Raw genomic sequence first — 23470 nt, 5'->3', positions numbered from 1 at the left:
TTAATTCTGCCATTACTGTTGAGTACCCATGAACACAGCTTAAAAAGTTATAACCCATGTAGAGTACTGTATTAATACAGTACAGTACTTAGTTTAGTTTGTAGTATTTGGACAAACTCTTTATATTCAGCTCTTCATCTTTTTCTCTGACAAAACTCAACATCAAGTCTTGCGGCTCTTAAAACACATTCCAAACAGCTTACGACTATGACCCTTGGTGTTAACCGCCATCATTTTCAAGGCTTCAATTGTGCCGTGATAAAACTGAGAAAAAAAGACTCTAATATGCCTTTGAAGTAGTGGATTAATAAACAACAAATACATCCAGTGGTGATCTATTGTACATTTGTTGGTACAGTACTGTATATGTATTCACTTCTTATTATCCTTTATGCCATATTTCACACTGAGGATCCTTCCTAAATAAATAAACTTTATACTTTCTCCAATACAGTACTGTATATGTTTAAGGACGACTCTACTGCAAAACTCAGAATACAGTACCTGCAGGAAAATAATCTATCACATGTTGGCTCAGGTAGTATATAAGCACAGAATTTGTTAACTCGTACATTGTCCAGATGCCTTGTTAACACTTTTTCTTCCACACTGCTCTTGCCAATGACTAGAATACACTATATTTATATTATTGATACTGTAATAATACAGTAGTTGGTAGTGGCAGTGAAGGCAATATGACCACACTCTCTGTCCACTATGAACAATGTTCAACTGTAATAATAGTTATATTACTTATTTATCATTTGTTTATACCCTGTACTGTAGTTGAAAAGGCTTAGACATTTACATATACTCTACTACAACCAGCTGACCACAGTGTGTTTTCACACTGACTCTCTCTACATATATAAAAAATGTGTTTAAAGTTTTCAACTATAAACAAATAATAAATACAGTACAAGTACATGACTAATGTTTATTAATGTCATTACTTCCTATATTTCAGTCACTGGTTATGGCAATGGAGAAAAAGAAATGGTATTAGGTCACTGTGGACACTCCTTGTATGACAAAAGAAGTATAGTACTGTATGTATATACAAGATAGGAATGTTTGTACTGTATCGTTAAAAAACATATAAGTTTAAGATGACTGACAAATTATGTGGTAAAAATAATTGTGTGTGTATGTGTGTGTGTGAAAATATTCATGGTTGGATCACTGAGTATGAGAGCCCATGTACAAAATAACACAAGGAAGCCAAAAATTAAAATAGGTACTGCACTTTATACACTAAAGTAATAATGCACATGTGACACTGCACCATTTAAGGAACACTTAAAAGAGGACTGCATTATCCATGATGACAAAATAGATTCATCTGTTAATTACAATTTGATGTGTTTAAAAATGGTATGATTTAAGTCCAGATTAGAAAAATAATGTATATACTACAGTACAGTACACTCCTGAACTGGTGCACTCATATTCATAGATCAATTATTAACAGTAAAAGAAGTTAGGATCACTGTCTTAATATTTGCAAATGATTCTGACAATACCACAAATCCACAATACTTGTACCAGAAACTTATTGAATTTAGAAAACACACATACAATATATACAGTATATCTATAGTTCTTTAAATAAAGAGCAACAGCATACAGTTAGAAACAAGAATACACTGCCAAACTGACTAAAAAAGCAACAAATAAAATCATAGTGATTTACAAGCTATTTTGACATGTGAGTTCCATAGTTCCCAACACCAGACAACTGTACAACTACTGTACTCCGTACTCTCATTCTATTAAACAAAAACAAAATAAGACTGTTCATAGTCAGAAAAGATGAATACTAATTCAATATTATAAAAACACTACAGTACAGTATACAGGAAACAGAGTTAAATACAGTGATATCCCCGTTAGCCAGAACAATTGGTGCAGAGCACTTCCGGGAATGAGATATATCAAAGCCGGAAAAAATCTCATCCTCGGAATTTTCCGGGTATTTTGAAAAATTTTCTCAGAATTTCCAGAAAATGTGCCTGATTTTCATCCCTCAAGCCCGGAAAAACTCCCCATCCCCAGAATTTTCCAGGTATCGGGAAATTTGGGGGGGAATTTCCGGAAAATGTGTCCCTCGGAAAATCGTTCCCAAAGCCGGAATTTTCCGGAAAATTCCGGCTTTGGGAACAATTTTCTGAGAAAATTTCAATTATGGCTGTCGGAGAGTTCCGGGATTGAGGGATTGCGGCTAAGGGAGATATTACTGTAGCGAGTTAATATAATACAGTAATTTAGCCTAGATGGAGTGACGTGATTTGGTAAACAAATTACAGTATGGGTTAAAAAGTCAAGGTTCCCAGCACCCTAAATAGCGCCTCAAAAAAAAAAAAAAAAAAAAAATTATATACTGTATATATATACAGTTACCGCCATGCATACGAAACCCAGGGTAATCAAGGTTATGAAACTCAAGTGAACAGAACATATGGGATTAATTCCAATAGAACCCAGCCCGACCCCCAAACTCCACTTTTTGACGACAAATAACTATGTTGTAGTAAAAATAACATCTTAATTTTATGATGGTACATGCACACAATTAATACTTAAGAGAAATATCAATAATATTAGGTTTTTTAACACTTACATTAGTAGAAAAGATGGCTGGGCACACGGGGATGGGGGGTTGGTTCCAAGGCAGAGGGCAGATTATTGGCCCTCACCTGTATCACTTGTATCAATTGTATCACTATCCACCACAGAGGCTTGCAGGGCCTCTTTGTCAAACCCCTCAAAGTCCGCATAAGTCCATATCCTCACTATAATTATCACAATCACTGACTTGGGCCGGCTGTGGTGGGTGGCGGGTGAAGAACTCTGTAATGTTTTGATGACTGGGCGACCTTGTGCGCATCGTGCCCGCGCCGCTTCCCGCGTATATGAGTAGATGAACCGCGTTAAGTGAAAGTTCGGTTCTGGCGAGGCATCGCGTATATGAGAAATCGCGTTAAGTGAAACCGCGTAAAGCGGGGTAATACTGTATATATATATATACAGTCAACCCTCGCTTTACGCGGTCCCACATTCCGCGTTTCCACGTTTACGCGGTACCCTGCCAAAACCGGAATGCTCACATTCCGCGGTGCGTGTACCCCTTTACGTGGGCGAGGTATAATTTTTTTATTTAGCTCATAAAATTCATACAAATTATCCGGCCAGAATATAATTTGCATTGCTGGAATTCTTACAATTTGATGATCATTTTGAATATAAGCATCATAGATTTTGCATTAGACATACAAATTTTAGATCTAATGCAAGTATTTTGTTTAATCTGAGTAAATATGTTATCTTTTGTGCAAAATATATGACATTTATATTCAAAATATTCCTGGTCTTACAAGGAATCCAGCAATGTCAATTATATTATCCTAACTTTAGTCTGAGGTATTATTTATTACTAAAAAGGTAAATATTCTGGTTTCTCCCACACATTTATCTGGTAGGGAGGGACCGACCGACCATCTGGCGCGGTTGGAAGAGGGGGGGAGGCAAGGTGGGGTACTTTGATTGACAGATAGTGTCTGAAGAATATTTTTTTTTTTATTAACTGAAGATATTTGTTTTAGCTCATAAAATTCATACAAATTACCCGGCCAGAATATAATTTACATTGCTGGAATTCTTACAATTTGATGATCATTTTGAATATAAACATCATAGATTTTGCATTAGACATACAAATTTTAGATCTAATGTAAGTATTTTGTTTACTCTGAGTAAATATGTTATCTTTTGTGCAAAATATATGACATTTATATTCAAAATATTCCTGGTCTTACAAGGAATCCAGCAATGTCAATTATATTATCCTAACTTTAGTCTGAGGTATTATTTATTACTAAAAAGGTAAATATTCTGGTTTCTCCCACACATTTATCTGGTAGGGAGGGACCGACCGACCATCTGGCGCGGTTGGAAGAGGGGGGGAGGCAAGGTGGGGTACTTTGATTGACAGATAGTGTCTGAAGAATATTTTTTTTTTTATTAACTGAAGATATTTGTTTTAGCTCATAAAATTCATACAAATTACCCGGCCAGAATATAATTTACATTGCTGGAATTCTTACAATTTGATGATCATTTTGAATATAAACATCATAGATTTTGCATTAGACATACAAATTTTAGATCTAATGTAAGTATTTTGTTTACTCTGAGTAAATATGTTATCTTTTGTGCAAAATATATGACATTTATATTCAAAATATTCCTGGTCTTACAAGGAATCCAGCAATGTCAATTATATTATCCTAACTTTAGTTTGAGGTATTATTTATTACTATACCTTAAAATCTAGTGGTTTTCCTCCCAAAATTTCTCAGAGAGGGAAGAGCCAGCGAGTGTAGTGTGAGAAGAGGGGGAGGGAGTTGAGTCCATTATTTGAATGGACATTAACTTGGCGACTGTATTTCTCTATTTCTCTTAAGTATTAATTGTGTGCATGTACCATCATAAAATTAAGATGTTATTTTTACTAGAACATAGGTATTGTGTCGGAAAAAGTGGAGCTTGAGGGTCAGCGGTCTCTATTTCATTTAATCCCATATGTTATGTTATTCACTTTACGCGTTTCTCACTTTCCGCGGTACCCTGAGGGTTGAATTAACGCGTAAAGTGAGAGTTCTATATATATATATATATATATATATATATATATATATATATATATATATATATATATATATATATATATATATATATATATATATATATATATATATATATATATATATATATATATATATATATTTCTTGGTTTCTATAAAGAGACATGATGTAAACATAATTTATCATTGAAGGTTGAAAGCTGTAAGTATTTGCTACCACTCAAACATGTGTTCTGCAACCCTTATTTGGTTTGGCTACAAAGCATCCTTTCCAAGTTAATCCCTACAATTCCCACTCATCCCAGCAGTCCCCATGGGAATAGAAATGGAACTCAAGTAATCCTATTCAAGCCTGGCTCTGGTGACTCATGTATCCAATGCCAGTTAAAAGTAAGGATAGAGACAACAAGAAATTCCAAATATTAAGGGTAAATTAGACCTCAAAATAGGGAGAGGAACTAACTTTAAAAACTCTTTTGGGTCACATAGTCCTGAACAGTAGTTTACTTATCCATGTACTGTTTCAGATAATGATGGTCCTGGTCAATGTCTAGGTGTAAACAGTATACAGTGAACCCTCAAAGATTTAAACCCTGTAAATACGGATTTCGGAAGATTCAGACAAAAAATTGTGGGGTTCTGGGCTAAGAAGCCTCCCTAAGAAGCATTCCCAAAACAGGGTGAAGGTAGTTTTAGTCTTAAAGTTTTTATCTTATAAAATGTCACAGAATAAACTTAACAGAATATAACTTGCAATGCTGGAATCTTTGCAAGACAGTGAAAAAATTGAATACAAACATAAAAATTTTAGTCCTTTAGTGTAATACATTTGAGTACAAAGTGTGTACAATAATATGTTGCTCAAAATTATGGCTTTTTCACAGGAAACAGTCTGTATAACTAGCCGCAGTAGTCAGGATAATATGTACTGTATTTTTGGTGTTTTTTATATCATTATATATCATTTTTATACATTTAGTACATTAGCCGGAAGATACGGACAATCAGCTTTTAGTCCGGATCTTCGAGGGTTCCCTGTACAGTACTCTCGATTTAACGGAATCCGGTATAACGAACCTCAATTTAGCGGAAGGTATTTTTTCCGTTATTTTTCGTTAGATTTAGTGAACTAGTTTGCTAAATCGAGATTAATTCTGTTAATACGCTCACACCTACGGAGACACCTCAGACACATGAAATGTACATAAAACATTATTCATGGCTTACCTTAAACTAGGGGGTTGGTGTTTGTTTTTAATTTTTCTATTATTTCCAAACCTTTTTCCAAGTGATAGCTGCACTCTTGTTTTTCTCCCCCACACCACTTCCTTTCTGAGACTTCTGAGAGACTTTCGGCATGATGGCTAAGCACAATAGTTAGTTGACTGAAGGCGGCGTCACACTGGCATTCTTTCGTCATTTTTTTTGTCAACTTTCAGAAAATCGTCAAACTGTTTTGTTGTGCACTGTTCACACATGCGTTTAGAACCAACTCGCCAGTTCCCTCGTTCGACAACTCTCAACAAACAAGATGAATCCAAATGACGAACAAAGTGCAGCAATTCTACGCCTTTTTTGGTGTATGAAGAGTCCTGGTGATCACAGAGACAGCGGCGCTGCCTTATCTGGTCCACCAAGAACTCCTCGGAGAGGCGTGTCCATACCTGGGAAATTATTTTACCTGTTGGCTCCATCACGTTGTTGTTATTCCCACGTGGTCAAAATGTAAACAACAAACGACACTTTCTTACCTTTTAAAATCACGAAATTAAACATCATAATGAGTAATGTTGGGAAGAAAAGTACAGTAATAATTACTTCATAATAATTTTAACTTTATATTTAAATTAGAAATTAGTTTATTTTTATAACAATTTGTAGTATCAATTATAGATCTTGAGTTGACTCTGGTAAGTTGTTGAAGTTGTCGTACGAGTTGTCAGTGCAAACGGTCTGTACCGTTTGACAAACAGCCAAAGACAACACCGATGATTCGTGAAATAAGTTGACAGTAATGAAAAAGTTGACAATAGAAATGCTAGCGTGATGCCGCCTTGAGAGGCAGCAGTGAACAACACACGCGGTGGCAGCAGGACACAGACTGAGCGGATGTAAACAAACCCCACACACCAAGCGGAATCACACTCATTTTAGTGAACTAGTTCGCTAAATCGAGCGAAAATAAAGGAAAGTTTGATTTAGCGGAAATTTTTATTTAACGGAAAGGGGTGGTTCGAATTAGTTCGTTAAATCGAGAAAATACTGTATCTGTAGTCTGGACATGAGGGGCATATTGACTAGAAAGAAAAAGAAAATCTAATATCTCTGAGGTCATGGTGCCCTTGGAAAGCAGCCAGGTTAAGTGAAATTGACAGCTTTGACTTTGATGTTGCAGCTCCAGGCTCTGGTAAGCTACAGTCTGAAGGAGCTACAGGCTCTAGTAGCTCCAGGCTCTGGTAAGCTACAGGCTCTAGGAGTTACTGCTACTCGGTAATTAAAGTGACCCATACCCTGCAAAGTGAGAGACTGAAGGAGACCAACTGGGTTAAGAGATGCACGAGTTTGAATGTGGAGGGGAGGAAAGCCAGGGGTAAACCATGAATGACACGGGGAGAGGTTGTAAAAAATATTTTAAAGTTAATAACTTGAAGAGAGAGGCTGCAAGAGACCATGCATCATGGAGAGCTGCCTCAGATAATTTCATGAAAAATGGCAATAAAAGGTGATGATAATAATTATTAATAGTTGAAATTGAAATTGAATAACATTTGGACTATGCTGCCACAGTAAGATCCTGAGAGATATGTCCAAAATTATTATAGTGGCAGCACTTTTAGTTTCTATGAAGAATGGAGGTTTGCATGGAGCATTCACTATGTTCACTCTGGTGACAGGAAGTGAAGGGTTTGGCCTGGGAATAATGCTTTGTGACAAATTTTTAGCCTTCAGTGGTAACTCTTGTGGATATACAAGTCTCTCTTTAGACACCAGGGTTTATTGGGAAGAAATAAACTAATTTCTGAATTCCAGCAGTTCCATTCACCCGTTTCATTCCTGGGAACCAAAGGTTTTTAACTCACAGACTTGTTTGGCTAGACAAGAGAAATCTGTTGTGAAGGAGAGGGAAGGGTAGGTGGTGGCAGTGTGGTAATGGTGGTAGTTCCTTATGCATTCCGATTGGCCAGGCTGGGCAGTGTGGGTGATTCTGTGTCATTGATTGGCTCTTGCACTGTCAGGATATTTAGCTGAGTCACCTATGCTTTTTTTATTATTTTACATTGAATTTCCAGAGTGAATTGGAACCAAATATCATAAAACAAAGAAATATAGCAAAATTTGGGCTCTACTTTATAAATATTGCAATATTTTTATCAATATACAATATTCAATGTATAAATGTTAACCAGTATTATTGTGTGACTAATGAGTATTTTCCAATTGCTAACCATATGTTCATGAATAATTGGCTGATTCAAGTAATCCCATAAAAAGCAGGAGTGCTGTATATATATATATGCTGTATATATATATATACTGTATATATATATATATATATATATATATATATATATATATATATATATATATATATATATATATATATATATATATATATATATATATATATATATATATATATATTACTAATTCATTAATCGTGCAATGCAAGTCTCCCCCCTTCACACTAAAGATAGTCATATAACATAAGCAAGAAAAAATAAATAAAATATCTTAAGGTTAGAGATATATATGTAACATTAACTGTGATGTAAACACTTACCATCTGCTTGTTTTGTTGCATGGGAGGGCCAGGGCGGGCCCACCTCTCTCACACAAACTGGTATGTTTTTAGAATCAGACTTTTATATACTATATATATATATATATATATATATATATATATATATATATATATATATATATATATATATATATATATATATATATATATATATATATATATATATATATATATATATATATATATATATATACATATATATATATATATATATATATATATATATATATATATATATATATATATATATATATATATATATATTTTAACATTACATACAGTATAACTATGTTGCATATTTAGAAACAGTGTAGAGAAATATATACTGTGTATATAAATAAATAAATAAATAAATAAATATATATATATATATATATATATATATATATATATATATATATATATATATATATATATATATATATATATATATATATATATATATATATATATATATATATATACACACAGATCATGCTCATCTACAGGGAACAGGGAAGTTAGGGTATGTAGGGTTGCCACACATGCAGATATTGACGAGTGGGCTAAACTAGTGCGCATCAATAACATACTGACTACATGAGGCTGCACATGTGAAGAGAATTATCTACACACCAAGAAGTAACATATAAAAGTTATTCCTTTTTAAATTCCAAAAATATGACATTTTGTGTATACCACAAACACACACATAATGATGTTGTCCAGGTTACACATAACATAGCTTCTTAGGACAGCTCTGTTTAATCAGTATGTACCACACAAACTTCAATTATATACACTCATTCTCACCCTTTCATCTAATTACTGCACATGTATTGCATTCTATCAATATACATAGCAATGGTCCACCATGACTTTTTCATTTATTTCTATAATTGGATTACCAACTACAATAGTGCAAACCCAATTTTCACCAGCCCAAAATTCTCACTTAAAAATATATTTTCATTAATTAGTGCAATGTGTGATGTAAGATAACAGTAAATGGAAGCAGTTTTAAGTTATAAAGTCTACATTTAACTTTTAAGGTTTACTCAAGAGGTCTAGTGGTGGGCAGCCAAACACTGTATTGCTTCAGTTTGGAAGGACACAACATGCACTATAATCAGCATCATAGTACACAGCAACATAACAGTATCATCAATGAATCAAACTAATTTAGACATTGAGATACAGTACGTAATGTACTTTGCAATAATTTGACACAGCCATGAAAGTAAATGCAAAATAAAATTAACCGTGATAAGCAATAATTGACCCCCCACAATTAATTTACCATTTCTGTACAGTGGGTTATGCTATAACGAATGGATCCTACTACGAATATTCCTATAACGAACGGTTTTACCTATAAAATTGAGAATGCTATAACGAACGAAACTCCTACAACGAACATTATTTAAAAAAAATTTTTTTTTTTTTACAAATTTATTGTTTTTTTTATTACAAGTATTAATGATAATCTTTATTTCAGGGGTTTAGATGCATATTTATGCACTTTTTTACAATTTTTACAATTTTATATTATATTTTTCAGTGTTAAGTGGTTGTATTTGGGGGCCTATAACGAACGAATGCTATAACGAACAAGGTTCTAGAACCAATTAGATTCGTTATAGCATACCCCAATACCTGTTTATACAACATTATTCATGAGATTTGTATATTTTCTTGAAGGTAATATCCAGTACTTTTAATACTTGAGACAAAATGTGACTGAGGGCTACCCATGGCAATGTCTCTTTCCATGTGTCTATAAATGTTTTGGTTTAATTCATATTTCATTTTTATTTAATCTTTATTACTGTCAACACTACTTTGCATTCTTTAACCCCCCCCCCCAACCCGCCCAAATGAGAATGTATTTGGTTCAACATACTGTACTGTACTGTTCATCATGTCAGGGCTGTGTGGTCACTGTATTTATGTAACAATCACTGAGTGAACCAAGCAATGTTATCACTGTCTCGACTCAAGTTAATATTACAGGAAGGTACTAGAAGTGTTACCATGGACAGTTATTTATTTTATTTGACTAGCTACCCGAGTATGTTATTTGAACTACCAAAAATCAATGATAATATATTTTTTAATTACAACTTATCAAAGTTAAACTTGTGTAGTCAGGCTAGTAAATATTATTTTTACTCAGATAAAGATACAGTACCATAATTTGTATTCATCTCCAATGAGCAAGGTAAGCTTGGCCTGAATCCCTGCGTGGTCTTATTGCGTAAAAATTCTTCTTTAACAATAGTTTTCTGTATATCATACCACCAAAGGAAGAGTAATTCCTGTCACTAAACTTCACATTACTACTTTACAAATTCACCAAATTAGCAACAATCTAAATGTATTTACTAACAGGTAGGCTAAAGTCAATAGTGCTCAATATTATATTTATTAAGTTCAGCCACTCAAACAATATAAAAATCTCTATATCCATTAAAAATAATTGCTTCCAATACTAAAGTTGTGCTGATATCACCCTTCATTGAGGTTAACCTTTACTCTCATAAAACTGGGGAAAAACATAGAAGTACTGTACTGTTTAACTATTTTGTAAATCTTTAAGTAAACTTGGAGTCATGGCAATAAACACCAGCTGTGCACACCACTGGGGCAATGTACCTGTAGTAGGGTATGAAGTATAGCCCAGTTATTGTAATACCCCAATTACCCATATTTACTAAGCACTTGCTTAGTGCCTGATTATATATATATATATATATATATATATATATATATATATATATATATATATATATATATATAGTCAACCCTCACTTTACGCGGTCCCACATTCCGCGTTTCCACGTTTGCCCTGCCAGAACCCAGGATGCTCACATTCCGCGGTGGGTGTACCCCTTTACACGGGTGAAAGTATAATTTTTTATTTAGCTCATAAAATTCATACAAATTATCCGGCCAGAATATAATTTACATTGCTGGAATTCTTACAATTTGATGATCATTTTGAATATAAACATCATAGATTTTGCATTAGACATACAAATTTTAGATATAATGTTTACTCTGAGTAAATATGTTATCTTTTGTGCAAAATATATGACATTTATATTCAAAATATTCCTGGTCTTACAAGGAATCTAGCAATGTCAATTATATTATCCTAACTTTAATCTGAGGTATTATTTATTACTAAATGTTAAAATCTAGTTTTTTCACCCAACCTTTCTCTTGAAGGGAGGATTGGTGGGGGGTGGGGGGAGGGTTGGGACGGACTGACCATCTGGCGGTTGGAGGAGGGGGGGGAGACAAGGTGGGGTACTTTGATTGACAGATAGTGTCGTAAAGAATATTTTTTTTTTTTATTAACTGAAGATATTTGTTTTACCTCATAAAATTCATACAAATTACCCGGCCAGAATATAATATACATTGCTGGAATTCTTACAATTTGATGATCATTTTGAATATAAACATCATAGACTTTGCATTAGACATACAAATTTTAGATAAAATGTTTACTCTGAGTAAATATGTTATCTTTTGTGCAAAATATATGACATTTGTATTCAAAATATTCCTGGTCTTACAAGGAATCCAGCAATGTCAATTATATTATCCTAACTTTAGTTTAAGGCATTGTTTATTACTATACCTGGTTTCCCCCCAAAATTTCTCAGAGAGGGAAGAGCCAGCGAGTGTAGTGTGAGAAGTGGGGGAGGGAGTTGAGTCCATTATTCAAAATGATCATCAAATTATAAGAATTCCAGCAATGTAAATTATATTCTGACCGGGTAATTTGTATGAATTTTATGAGCTAAAACAAATATCTTCAGTTAATAAAAAAAAAAAATATTCTTCACAGGGTAACAGATGGTCGGTCGGTCCCTCCCTCCCCCCCACCCCCCACCAACCGTCCCAAGGAGATGTGTGGGAAAACCAGAATACTTAACTTTTTTGTAATAAATAATACCTCAAACTAAAGTTAGGATAATATAATTGACATTGCTGGATTCCTTGTAAGACCAGGAATATTTTGAATATAAATGTCATATATTTTGCACAAAAGATAACATAGTTACCCAGAGAAAAAATGTTATCTAAAATTTGTATGTCTAATGCAAAATATATGATGTTTATATTCAAAATGATCACCAAATTATAAGAATTCCAGCAATGTAAATTATATTCTGGCCGGGTAATTTGTATGAATTTTATGAGCTAAAACAGGCAGTCAGGCAGGGGGTGGCGGGTGGGGCAAATCTAAGAAATAGCGTCTCGAGCCGACACTCACAGCCTATATGTGGAAAAAATCCGTGTTAAGTGAAAGTTCAGCTCTGGCGAGGCACGGCATTATATGATAAAAGCGTCCAAGTGGAAACTTAGCGTTGGCGGGGTAATATATATATATATATATATATATATATATATATATATATATATATATATATATATATATATATATATATATATATATATATATATATATATATATATATATATATATATATATATATATATATATATATATATATATATATCTAATGCAAAATGTGATGTTTATATTCAAATGATCTTAAATTATAAGAATTCCAGCAATGTAAATTATATTCTGGCCGGGTAATTTGTATGAATTTTATGAGCTAAAACAGGCAGTCAGGCAGGGTGGCGGGTGGGGCAAATCTAAAAATAAGCGTCTGAGCCAGACACTCCCCAGCCTATATGTAAGGGAAAAATCCGTGTTAAGTGAAAGTTCAGCTCTGGCGAGGCACCGCGTATATGATAAAAGCGTCAAGTGAAACGCCGCGTTAGGCGGGGTAATATATATATATATATATATATATATATATATATATATATATATATATATATATATATATATATATATATATATATATATATATATATATATATATATATATATATATATATATATATATATATATATATATATATATATATATATATATATATATATATATATATATATATAAATAACATTTACAATAGTACCTTTTATCACAGACAACTGGTCCTTTCTGTTGATTTCACAAAATATAATTTGCAATTGATTTCAATGCAGTGTTGGATGCATACTGTAATATAGTTCCAAATTACTTCACAGTAAAGACTTGCAGAACTCTTGGAGAATTTTCTACTAAACTGGCCAGCCATATGTCATTAGCTTCTCTACATCTTAAATGTGGATGTTTGTGTCTTTACATTATCTAAACAATGTCTCTCTTATCAATTTAATAATCAAAAGATTACTTAATAATATTAAGTCTCCTTTCACCAGTCAGAAATTTCATTATGACTACAATATTTGAAGATGAAACTTGAATATCATATACATATAAACAGTACAGTATTCATCTGAGACACATTAATCAATCTGACAGTGTTTTATCATTGTGTGGTTCATGGAGACCAGATCATGGCAACAGGTTCTAGTTTTGGCCCTAAGTTGATGTATAGAAGCAGTTGACAAACAGTGGCCCAGAATAGTTGTTTAGAAGTATTCTTGTTCTTGGTTTACTCCAGTTGCCTGACATAAAGAAGTATTCATCGAGTCATATTCCTACAGCTCTGATTACATCAAGCAAAACCTTTATAAAATTATTTATATCTATATACAGCATTATAACCATTCCATTATTTAGTCTTGTATTAAAAAATAAGCTTGAGCAGAACAATCTTCTCCTATATAACATCTGTATTAAAAAAAATATGATGGCCGGTAAAAATTTTAAGAAATAAAATTAAAAAGCAAAAACGAGATATCTAAGTAATTGCTGCCAGATGCTTGATACTGTACTTATGATCCCTGTATAGAAAAACAAGACAATATACAGCACATATTTAAGTATGATACTGTACCCACTTTCATATTTGTTTGTTCAGTAAAATAATCTACATTTCCTGTCTTATACTGCATGAACAAAAACATATTGTATTAACTATTTCTAAAGCATAAACTTTTAACACTACACTTTAAACAACAAAAATATATCACTGTTGCTAAATGAAGACACTTAATATCCATCATCTTGGTCATTAAAATAAGGTAAAAAAAAGTGATATATATATATATATATATATATATATAGCTGCTTAAAAAGTACAAAAATACCTATGAAGTACTTATACTGGTATTTATCCTCTGAAGAAGTTAAGTAATGATGGTTTAGTTGAGCATAGCAGGAAGTTAACTCTTCTCTTCATCTCCAACATTGAAAAAGTTGGCAAGGATGATAAGTCACTTACGGCAAGGTTGGTACAGCACCTCTTGTTCGTCAAATATGTGAAAGACACAAGCCGCAAACAGTCATACTCAAGACTCGTAAGCACACCAAGACAGCGCACACAGTACTCTCACCTGGCTGTCACCCAGAAAACCTGTAGGCACTAAATGTGGACCTTAAGATTTCTAAACTAAGAACAAGTACACTCTGATACTAAGTAAATACTGTATATTAAATACAAAATAAATCATATGTTTCAAGCATGAAAAAACTGCAACATAAGAAAAAACCAGCTTAAAGAGACTGCCCGTAGCACAAGGCACATTGTGACAACTGTCTCAGCTTCAGTGTTTAAAGTTGAAGTTTACACAACTTAATTTATCAGTTAAATACAGGAAGAATCCTTTTTTGGGGGGCAAGGGGGCAAAGTCTTTTCCAGCAAAAAAAAAAAAATAAATAAAAATATATAAATTGTATGAAGTTATGAAATGAGGCACGACAAAGGAAGAAGTAAACGTAAAGACAGGCAGACTTATGGTTCTAGTAAATATAATTGGCAAGATTAATCAGATTAAATAAGAGAGAAATACTGTATAAAGGAGGAAATAAGAGGTTGGTGATATGACTGATGACTACTTGAGTGATCTACTGTGTAACAGAGAGTGCCTTGTGCATGTGGGTGTGTAGCACTACGGCAGCTCACCTCCCGCAACGCCTGCCCAATTATAGATGTAATGAAGTGGGGCAGGCGGAACGGGTGGTTGGGCGGCAGCTCAGGCGGGGCGGCATGGCCACAAACCAGCCAGAGCAGGACAGCACAAGCCAGTCACAAGCCTACAAAAGAAATGCACAGCCGAAACCACCACCACTGCCCAAGCGCCACCTGCAGGCTAGTTGGGCAGGTCAGGATGAGAGGTCGTGAGTGTGGAGCAAACTGTGCAGGCAGCGCCGGGGCAGCTGAGTGGTAGCGACTGCTCTGGGAGGAGCCTTACACTGTTGTTGCGCCCGACCCGAGAGCTCGCGGATGAGTGCCGCATGCTCGGTCTCCAAGGGCTTCGACCCCAAGGTGTTAACACAATTCAAAGTGCTCCTGAAACACAAGGGTAGAAACAGGGCGTCACACAGGGCAGGGCACAACACACAAGCACACACACACACACAGTGAAGCACACACACGCCCATACATACCTTGTGCACAAGCTATACATGGGCTAAGTCAAAACCATAATCTGTAAATGTCTAGGAAACATTATACATAAAATTCAAGAATTCCTCAATCAAATGTTTTAACCTATTGATATATAGCCCCTATTACTACATTTTACCATATATACAGTACTACCGTACTCTTTTCAGCAAGGTCTACACGACTTGTTTTAATAACAGTTATGTTAATAATAGTAAAGTCATTAAGTCACATATTAGCTTTGATTCAAGAAAAAAAAAACACTGTCTTTTTCATCCTAAACTACCCATCAAAAGTAATATATTTGAGCTTGATGGCTTCACAGAATTGTTGTACTGTAGTTCGCATTTTACAGATGTTTTTTGTTTGCTTATTGTTTTGCCTCTTCCTTGAGTTCAGTGTTATCAGTTGGTTCTGAGTTCCTCTTCGCATTTCTGCAACAAATCAAAAAGGAATTCAAATAAAATTAAAGAAATAATGGGTAAATAAGACAAATTAAAATAAAAAGGAGTATAAAAGAAAAAAAATAATCGTGAAAATAATAGTTGTACTCTTCTTTCCACAGTATGGTAGAAAGAAAAAGAAAAATAATCATGGATGAAAATAGGGGAAAAAGAGGGAAACAGTTAGGTCTGCTCTAAGATATTCCTAAATTTGTTGGTAAATTATGAAAAAATAAAAATACAAAATAAACACAAATATACAGAGAAAACACTACAGGAATTCACCAACCACTCTAGACCAAACACCAGAATGAGTGGAACAGCACGAGAATCCTACTACAGTACTGTATTAAATTGATACACTTTGCTGTTCTATGCAAACAAGCTGATTATGTACGGTATATCAGGTAGTAGTATGTGCTATACCTTTCAGACCACCTGAAAACTGCCCCCCCCCCCCACCCCAGCTTAATTCACCTGAAGATTAATCACTAACCAGGAGGGAGGCTAAGTTATGTTAGTTTAAGGTTGTGTTAGGTTAGGTTTGATTATGTTATGATAGGTTAGGTTTAGATTAGGTTGGCTAATATACTAGGGCTACATCTTCAGGTGATTGCCTCTCTTCACCTTGTGATAAAGAATATCTTCTATTAATGGTAACTTCAGTTTGTTAAAAATCAATAACAATTTTAATGTGCATAAATTATGGGTAAATTAAGATATTTTATTCTTCAATTATGGGATATGTTAACATATGAAAGTTGCCAATAAGCAACATTCTTAAACATATGAAGATTATTCTGAACTTCTAGAATCATGTAAAATTGTTGGATCTAAGACTCTGCTAATAGTTCTTAATAACCAGAACAACTGAAGTACAGTATTTAAAACATAAATTACTGTCACAAATGACGATATTCTTGCAGCACAGTTATGACACAGAATAAAGCCTTCAGGCATGGCAATGTCTTTTAAAATAAACTAATTGAGACTTAAGAAAAAAATGGTATACCTCCCAGTGCATGAACAATGCAAATGATAAAACCTCCACACCAGTACCTCACTGCCTATAAGTCCATGGTACCACTACCCAAAAGTGACGAGAGTTTAACTAAGCAAATTCCATCTCTCTAACCACTTAAAACAAATAAATATAAATAAAAAATCTGCTTAATTTACACTCACAACAAAACACATAAGGTGCAAGTTGCAAGGTACAGTTGTGGAAATGTGTTCTTACACCCCGTGGTAACCTGTGTTTCCAAACGGCCAACCTATATGACCTATAGCAAACCTATCCACCAATACCCATTCAATCATAAATAGTGATACTACTACTGCAACGTTGCAGTTTGGAGACGCAGGTTACCACAGGAACACATTTCCACAACTCTACCTGTTAATTCATAACTCCTACCAGATACTGTATATCCCACAACAGGTGCAGTGTGGAGGTAGCACCATACCTGACATCTCCAGCAACTGTTGTGATATATTTCTTGTAGGCCAATTTAAATTTCCCTTGCTTTTTGTGTTTGTTTTGCTTCCTTGTGTTGACTAAAGTCAGTCCTCGACTCACGACGGGGTTAGGGCCCAACGACCAGGTTGTAAGTCGAAAATGCGAAAATTACATAGAAAACCTAAAATGGGTGTCTCTTTTTCTTCTCAGAACCACGAGAACTCTCACTTTTACGCTTGCCAGCCATTTTAAAGGGAATTACAAACGAAAATTTTGTCAGTACACAGCACGATCGCTAACGTCGGGACTCAAAAATACGTAATTTGAAAAATATTTTATACGACAGTGGCGGTCATAAGTCGAGGAGTACCTGCATTGACAACTGTCATGAGGCAGTGTAGGCCTCTCATTCATTAGTAATGGCTAGACCATGGGTGAGACAAGATGTACCACATCTGCTCATGTGCAGCACCCCATGCAGGTGGAAACTGACATTACGGCCATGATTCTGGAGGCAAGGATGACCCCCCATACATAGTGACAGTGATACAAGTGAAGACGGTAAGTTCTCTTAAGATCTGACAAGTGAATCTAGTTAATCTTAGGGGAATTTGAGTGACAAAGGTGAGGAATATGCTCGTGGTGGTGTAAATGAGGAGTTTACGGTATGATTCAAATGTTTATATATTTTTTCCCCATTTTTTTTATATTCACCCATCCAGTGGGTAATGACCACTAGTTGCCATCAGTCCTCAAAGGGTTACACAAAGTGAAATGTAAATCAATGAACAAATTTACCTACATACTGTACTTGTAAATAAATACTGTACTGTAGTGTACTATTTACAGGTGGTCCAATTTACAAAGTTTTTGTTTAATTATTTTCATAATTTTTCCCTAAGTACATAATAGGAAAAATATGCTAAATAGGGAAAATATTTTAAATATCAGCATGTTTTCTTATTTTACTAACTTATTTCATCACTGTATTCTCTAACACTCACAATGTTATTAGTCGACAAATAAGCTCTCAGTGTGTTCTTTCAATTACCACATATGGTAACTTACTCCTACACTCACATGAAGACAAGTACAAGTAGATATGTCACTCTATCAACTGTCTCATTTACTGTTCTCATATGAGACTGTATTTGGATATTAAAATAAAAACTAATTCTCTATTACAGGTTGTACCTCTCTAGTCCGGCAACCTCGGGACCTGACCGGTGCCGGAACATGGAAATTGCCGGACCATGGAAATTCACCCTTTTCCTGGATAGATATTGACTTGTGCTTATGCCTGGAAGCACTAGCACCACTTTCTCTGCATCATGGTCTCTTTGAAGACATATTGAAGGGTTAAATGTCGTACAGTAGCTTCTAAAATTTCCCGAGTTTTCAATTCAACGTTTTTTATTTGGACACACAAAAAAAAACACTACATAATTTAAAATTTTGACGGCGGAAACTCGAATTTCGACGGGTTTGAACGGCCCGCCAACGTTCAGACGACATGCACAATCGTGTAAACAGCGGCATTTCTCTTATGTACAAAAGATTCATTATTGTTTATTACTGAATGTCTTTTTTATTGAATTAATGTTTATGTGTGCAAAATGAGCAATACAATTCATTAATAATACGTAAAATATTAAAACACACGAGGAAATGAGACAGCATTGTTTTCGTTGATTACAAAACCAGTGACTGATTGGTTCTACATATAAAACAAGAAAATAAGACCCTGGTTGTTACTGTAGTAAAATTAATGTAAAAAATTAATATGGCTGTTTGAAGTAATGTTATTTAATGTTAATAAATAGAACAATAAAAGTAGCAAACCATATATGTTAAAGAAAAAAGTGAGACTGCGCGTATGTAAGAGCGCACATGTGAAAAACATATCGTCATTACTCTACACAAGAATATGAAAGCAACACTTATTTACTGTTCATATACGGTATGTTTTAATTAATGTTTCTGATTATTTTTTAGAATTAATGTTTGTGTGTGCAAAATGAGCAATACAATTCATTAATAATTCGTGGAATATTAAAACACACAAGGAGACGAGACGGCTGCCGGCTTTGTTTTCGTTAATGTTTACAAAACCAGTGACTGATTGGTTCTACATATAAAACAAGAAAATAAGACCCTGGTTGTAACAGTAGTAAATTAATGTAAAAATTAATATGGCTGTTTGAAGTAATGTTATTTAATGTTAATAAATGGAACAATATAAGTTGCTAACCATTAATGTTAAAGAAAAAAAGTGAGATCGCGTATGTAAGTGCGCACATGCGAAAACATATCGTCATTACTCTACATAAGAATATGAAAGCAACACTTATTTACTGTTCATATATATTGAAGGGTTAAATGTTGTACTCTGTATAAACAAACAGAGAGAGAGAGTCGAACTGCCGGATGTAAACAAACCTTAATTTCCCACGGCTTTGTTTTTTTTTTTTTTACGGGATTAGCCCACCCGGCACAGGTCACTGACCCACATTGGAGCCTGAGGGCGAAAATTTAATACTCCAGTAATAATAATAATAATTCAGAGAAGTAAAAAAAAAAAAAAAAAAAAAAAAGCTGGTTATCTACCTATTGGGCAAACTAAAATCGTTCCGGACCACGGGAGTTTCCGGACCATAGAATGCCAGACTAGAGAGGTACAACCTGTATGTACAAATGGTGGTGGCTGGTGTATATTTTGTGGCTCCTTGTGTGCTGACCCTTTCCTCAAATTGCTTAAAGGCACTAAAGTACTTTTTAAACATTTGAAGCCAACCCATGGTAAACTCACAGTATTACACTAGGGTATTTTCAATTCCTTATAGACTGTCATTGGATAAGTTTTGGCAAAATTTCCATCTTTCATTTTTTATGCTTCGCGCTTTGTTTCCTTTTAGCATTGTTAAACTCAGTTCTACCACTTGTTTAAGGGCACTGTGAAAGCTGAACAAAGTACAGAGCACACTGCCCTGATGGGTGAACTAGTGTCATCATAACTCAAGCATCTGTGACAGCATCGTTTGCACCAAGTAAACAAAGCAATGAGAATTTAGCATAACACAATAAGGCATCAAAGGTTGAGCATGGTTTTTCTTTCATAAAGAACATATCTTCAATTACAGGTATATAATGGGGGTCAGTGTAATGCTGTATAACTGTACATTACTAGGGTAATACTGTACAATACTAGGGTAATACTGCACAGTACTAGGGTTACACTGTACAATACTAGAGTAACACTGCACAATACTTGGGTAATAATGTACAATACTAGGGTAATACTGTACAGTACTAGGGTAATACTGTACAATACTAGAGTAATACTGTACAGTACTACGGTTTATACTGTACAGTGCGAGGGTTATACTGTATAGTAATAGGGTTTATACTGTACAGTACTAGGGCTATACTGTACAGTACTCGGGTTATACTATACAGTACAGCATAGTCTTCATTTACACGGTCAATTGAACCTGTGGAGGTCCGCAGTAAAACGAGAAACGCGTAAATGAAATAACAGAACATATGGGATTAATTGAAATAAGAGACTGGACCGACCCCCAAACTACACTTTTTCCAACACAATAGTACGTTGTAGTAAAAATAACATCTTAATTTTATGATGGTATACACACACAATTAATATTTAAGAGAAATACAGTCGCCGTTATGTTTCGTCTCCCCCCACGCCACTGGCTCTCCTCCCTCCCTGAGAAATGTTTGGGAGAAAAGACTAGGTTTTTATGTTTAGTAATAAATAATACCTCACACTAAGGTTAGGATAATATAATTGACATTGCTGGATTCCTTGCAAAACTGCGAATAATTTGAATATAAACGTCATATATTTTGCACAAAAGATAAAATTTTTGCTCTCTCTAATAAAATTCTTAAATTAGATCTAAAATTTGTATGTCTAATGCAAATTTTAGCTTGTTTATATTCAAATTAATCACTATCTTAAAAGAATTCCAGCAATGTAAATTATATTCTGGCCGGGTAATTTCTATGAATTTTATGAGCTAAAAACAAAAATCTCAAATAAATAAACAAATTATACTTCACCAGACACTATCTGTCACCTTACTTCCCGCTCCCCCCCCTCTTCCCGCGCTCGCTGGCTCCCTCCCTCCTTGCCTTCCCAGACAAAAGATTCAAAAGATTCGTGTTTTCTTTAGGCTTTAAGGTGTTTATTTTATATAATATATCAGACTAAAGTTAGGATAATATAATTTGAATTACTGAAATCCTTGCAAGACAGGGAATAATTTGAATATAAACGTCATATATTTTGCACAAGAGATAAACTTAATCACCTGCATCACATTACAGTAGTGATTTAAGAGTTCTAGTGTATAAGTATGATATATATATATATATATATATATATATATATATATATATATATATATATATATATATATATATATATATATATATATATATATATATATATATATATATATATATATATTGTACAAAGGAAGAGAAAAGAATTCCCAAAGCGCTTTAAATTAGTAATTCTATCTTGGGGTAGTACAGTCTGTGCATCCTTACAGTGATTTACATATATATATATATATATATATATATATATATATATATATATATATATATATATATATATATATATATATATAGTCCAACCTCACTACGGTCCCACATTCCGTGTTTCCACGTTCTGGGTGCCTGCCAGAACAGGATGCTCACATTCCGGGTGTACCTTTACTGAAGTATAATTTTTATTTAGCTCATAAAATTCATACAAATTATCCGGCCAGAATATAATTTACATTGCTGGAATTCTACAATTTGATGATCATTTGAATATAAACATCATAGATTTTGCATTAGACATACAAATTTTAGATATAATGTTTACTCTGAGTAAATATGTTATCTTTGTGCAAAAATATGTGACATTTATATTCAAAATATTCCTGGTCTTACAAGAATCCAGTGTCAATTATATCTAACTAGTCTGATTATTATTTATTACTAAAAAGGTAAACAGTCTGGCATTCCCACACATTTATCTGGTAGGGAGGGTTGGTGGGGAGGAGGACTAGACCACCTGGCATGTGTGAAATATTTTTTTTTTATAAAGTGAAGATATTTGTTTTAGCTCATAAAATTCTACACAAATTACCGGCCAGAATATAATTTACATTGCTGGAATTCTTGCAATTTGATTGATCATTTTGAATATAAACATCATATATTTTGCATTAGACATAAAATTTTTAGATATTATGTTTACTCTGAGTAAATATGTATCTTTTGTGCAAAATATATGACATTTATATTCAAAATATTCCTAGTTTTACAAAGGTCAGCAATGTCAATTATATTATCCTAACTTTAATCTGAGGTATTATTTAATACTAAATGTTAAAATCTAGTTTTTTCACCCACCTTTCTCTTGAAGGGAAGGGTTGGTGGGAGGTGGGGGAGGGTTGGGACGGACTGACCATCTGGTGGTTGGAAGGGGGAGGTAGGTGGGGTACTTTGATTGACAGATAGTGTCGTGAAGAATATTTTTTTTTTTATTAACTGAAGATATTTGTTTTAGCTCATAAATTCATACAAATTACCTGGCCAATTCTAATTTGTGCTGGAATTCTTTCAATTTGATGATCATTTGAATATAAACATCATAGATTTTTGCATTAGACATACAATTTTTAGATGTAATGTTTAC

At 33.9% G+C, this 23470-nt stretch overlaps 1 protein-coding gene across 1 annotated transcript in view; it reads right to left on the bottom strand.

Moving 5' to 3' along the window:
• LOC121877712 (glucose transporter type 1-like) overlaps positions 1-23470 on the bottom strand; it is a gene marked incomplete in the record, with an annotated part of 252013 nt that overhangs the window by 15560 nt on the left and 212983 nt on the right. The window contains 2 exon segments of the mRNA XM_042383546.1: positions 8425-8481; positions 15656-15753. Of these exon segments, the coding sequence (XP_042239480.1) occupies positions 8425-8481; positions 15656-15753 (155 nt within the window).

Source organism: Homarus americanus, unplaced genomic scaffold (genome assembly GCF_018991925.1).
Source record: "Homarus americanus isolate GMGI-L3 unplaced genomic scaffold, GMGI_Hamer_2.0 scaffold24523, whole genome shotgun sequence".
Lineage (NCBI taxonomy): Eukaryota > Metazoa > Arthropoda > Malacostraca > Decapoda > Nephropidae > Homarus > Homarus americanus.
Note: the sequence above shows the minus strand (reverse complement) of the source record. Positions and strands in the feature narration are given on the sequence as shown.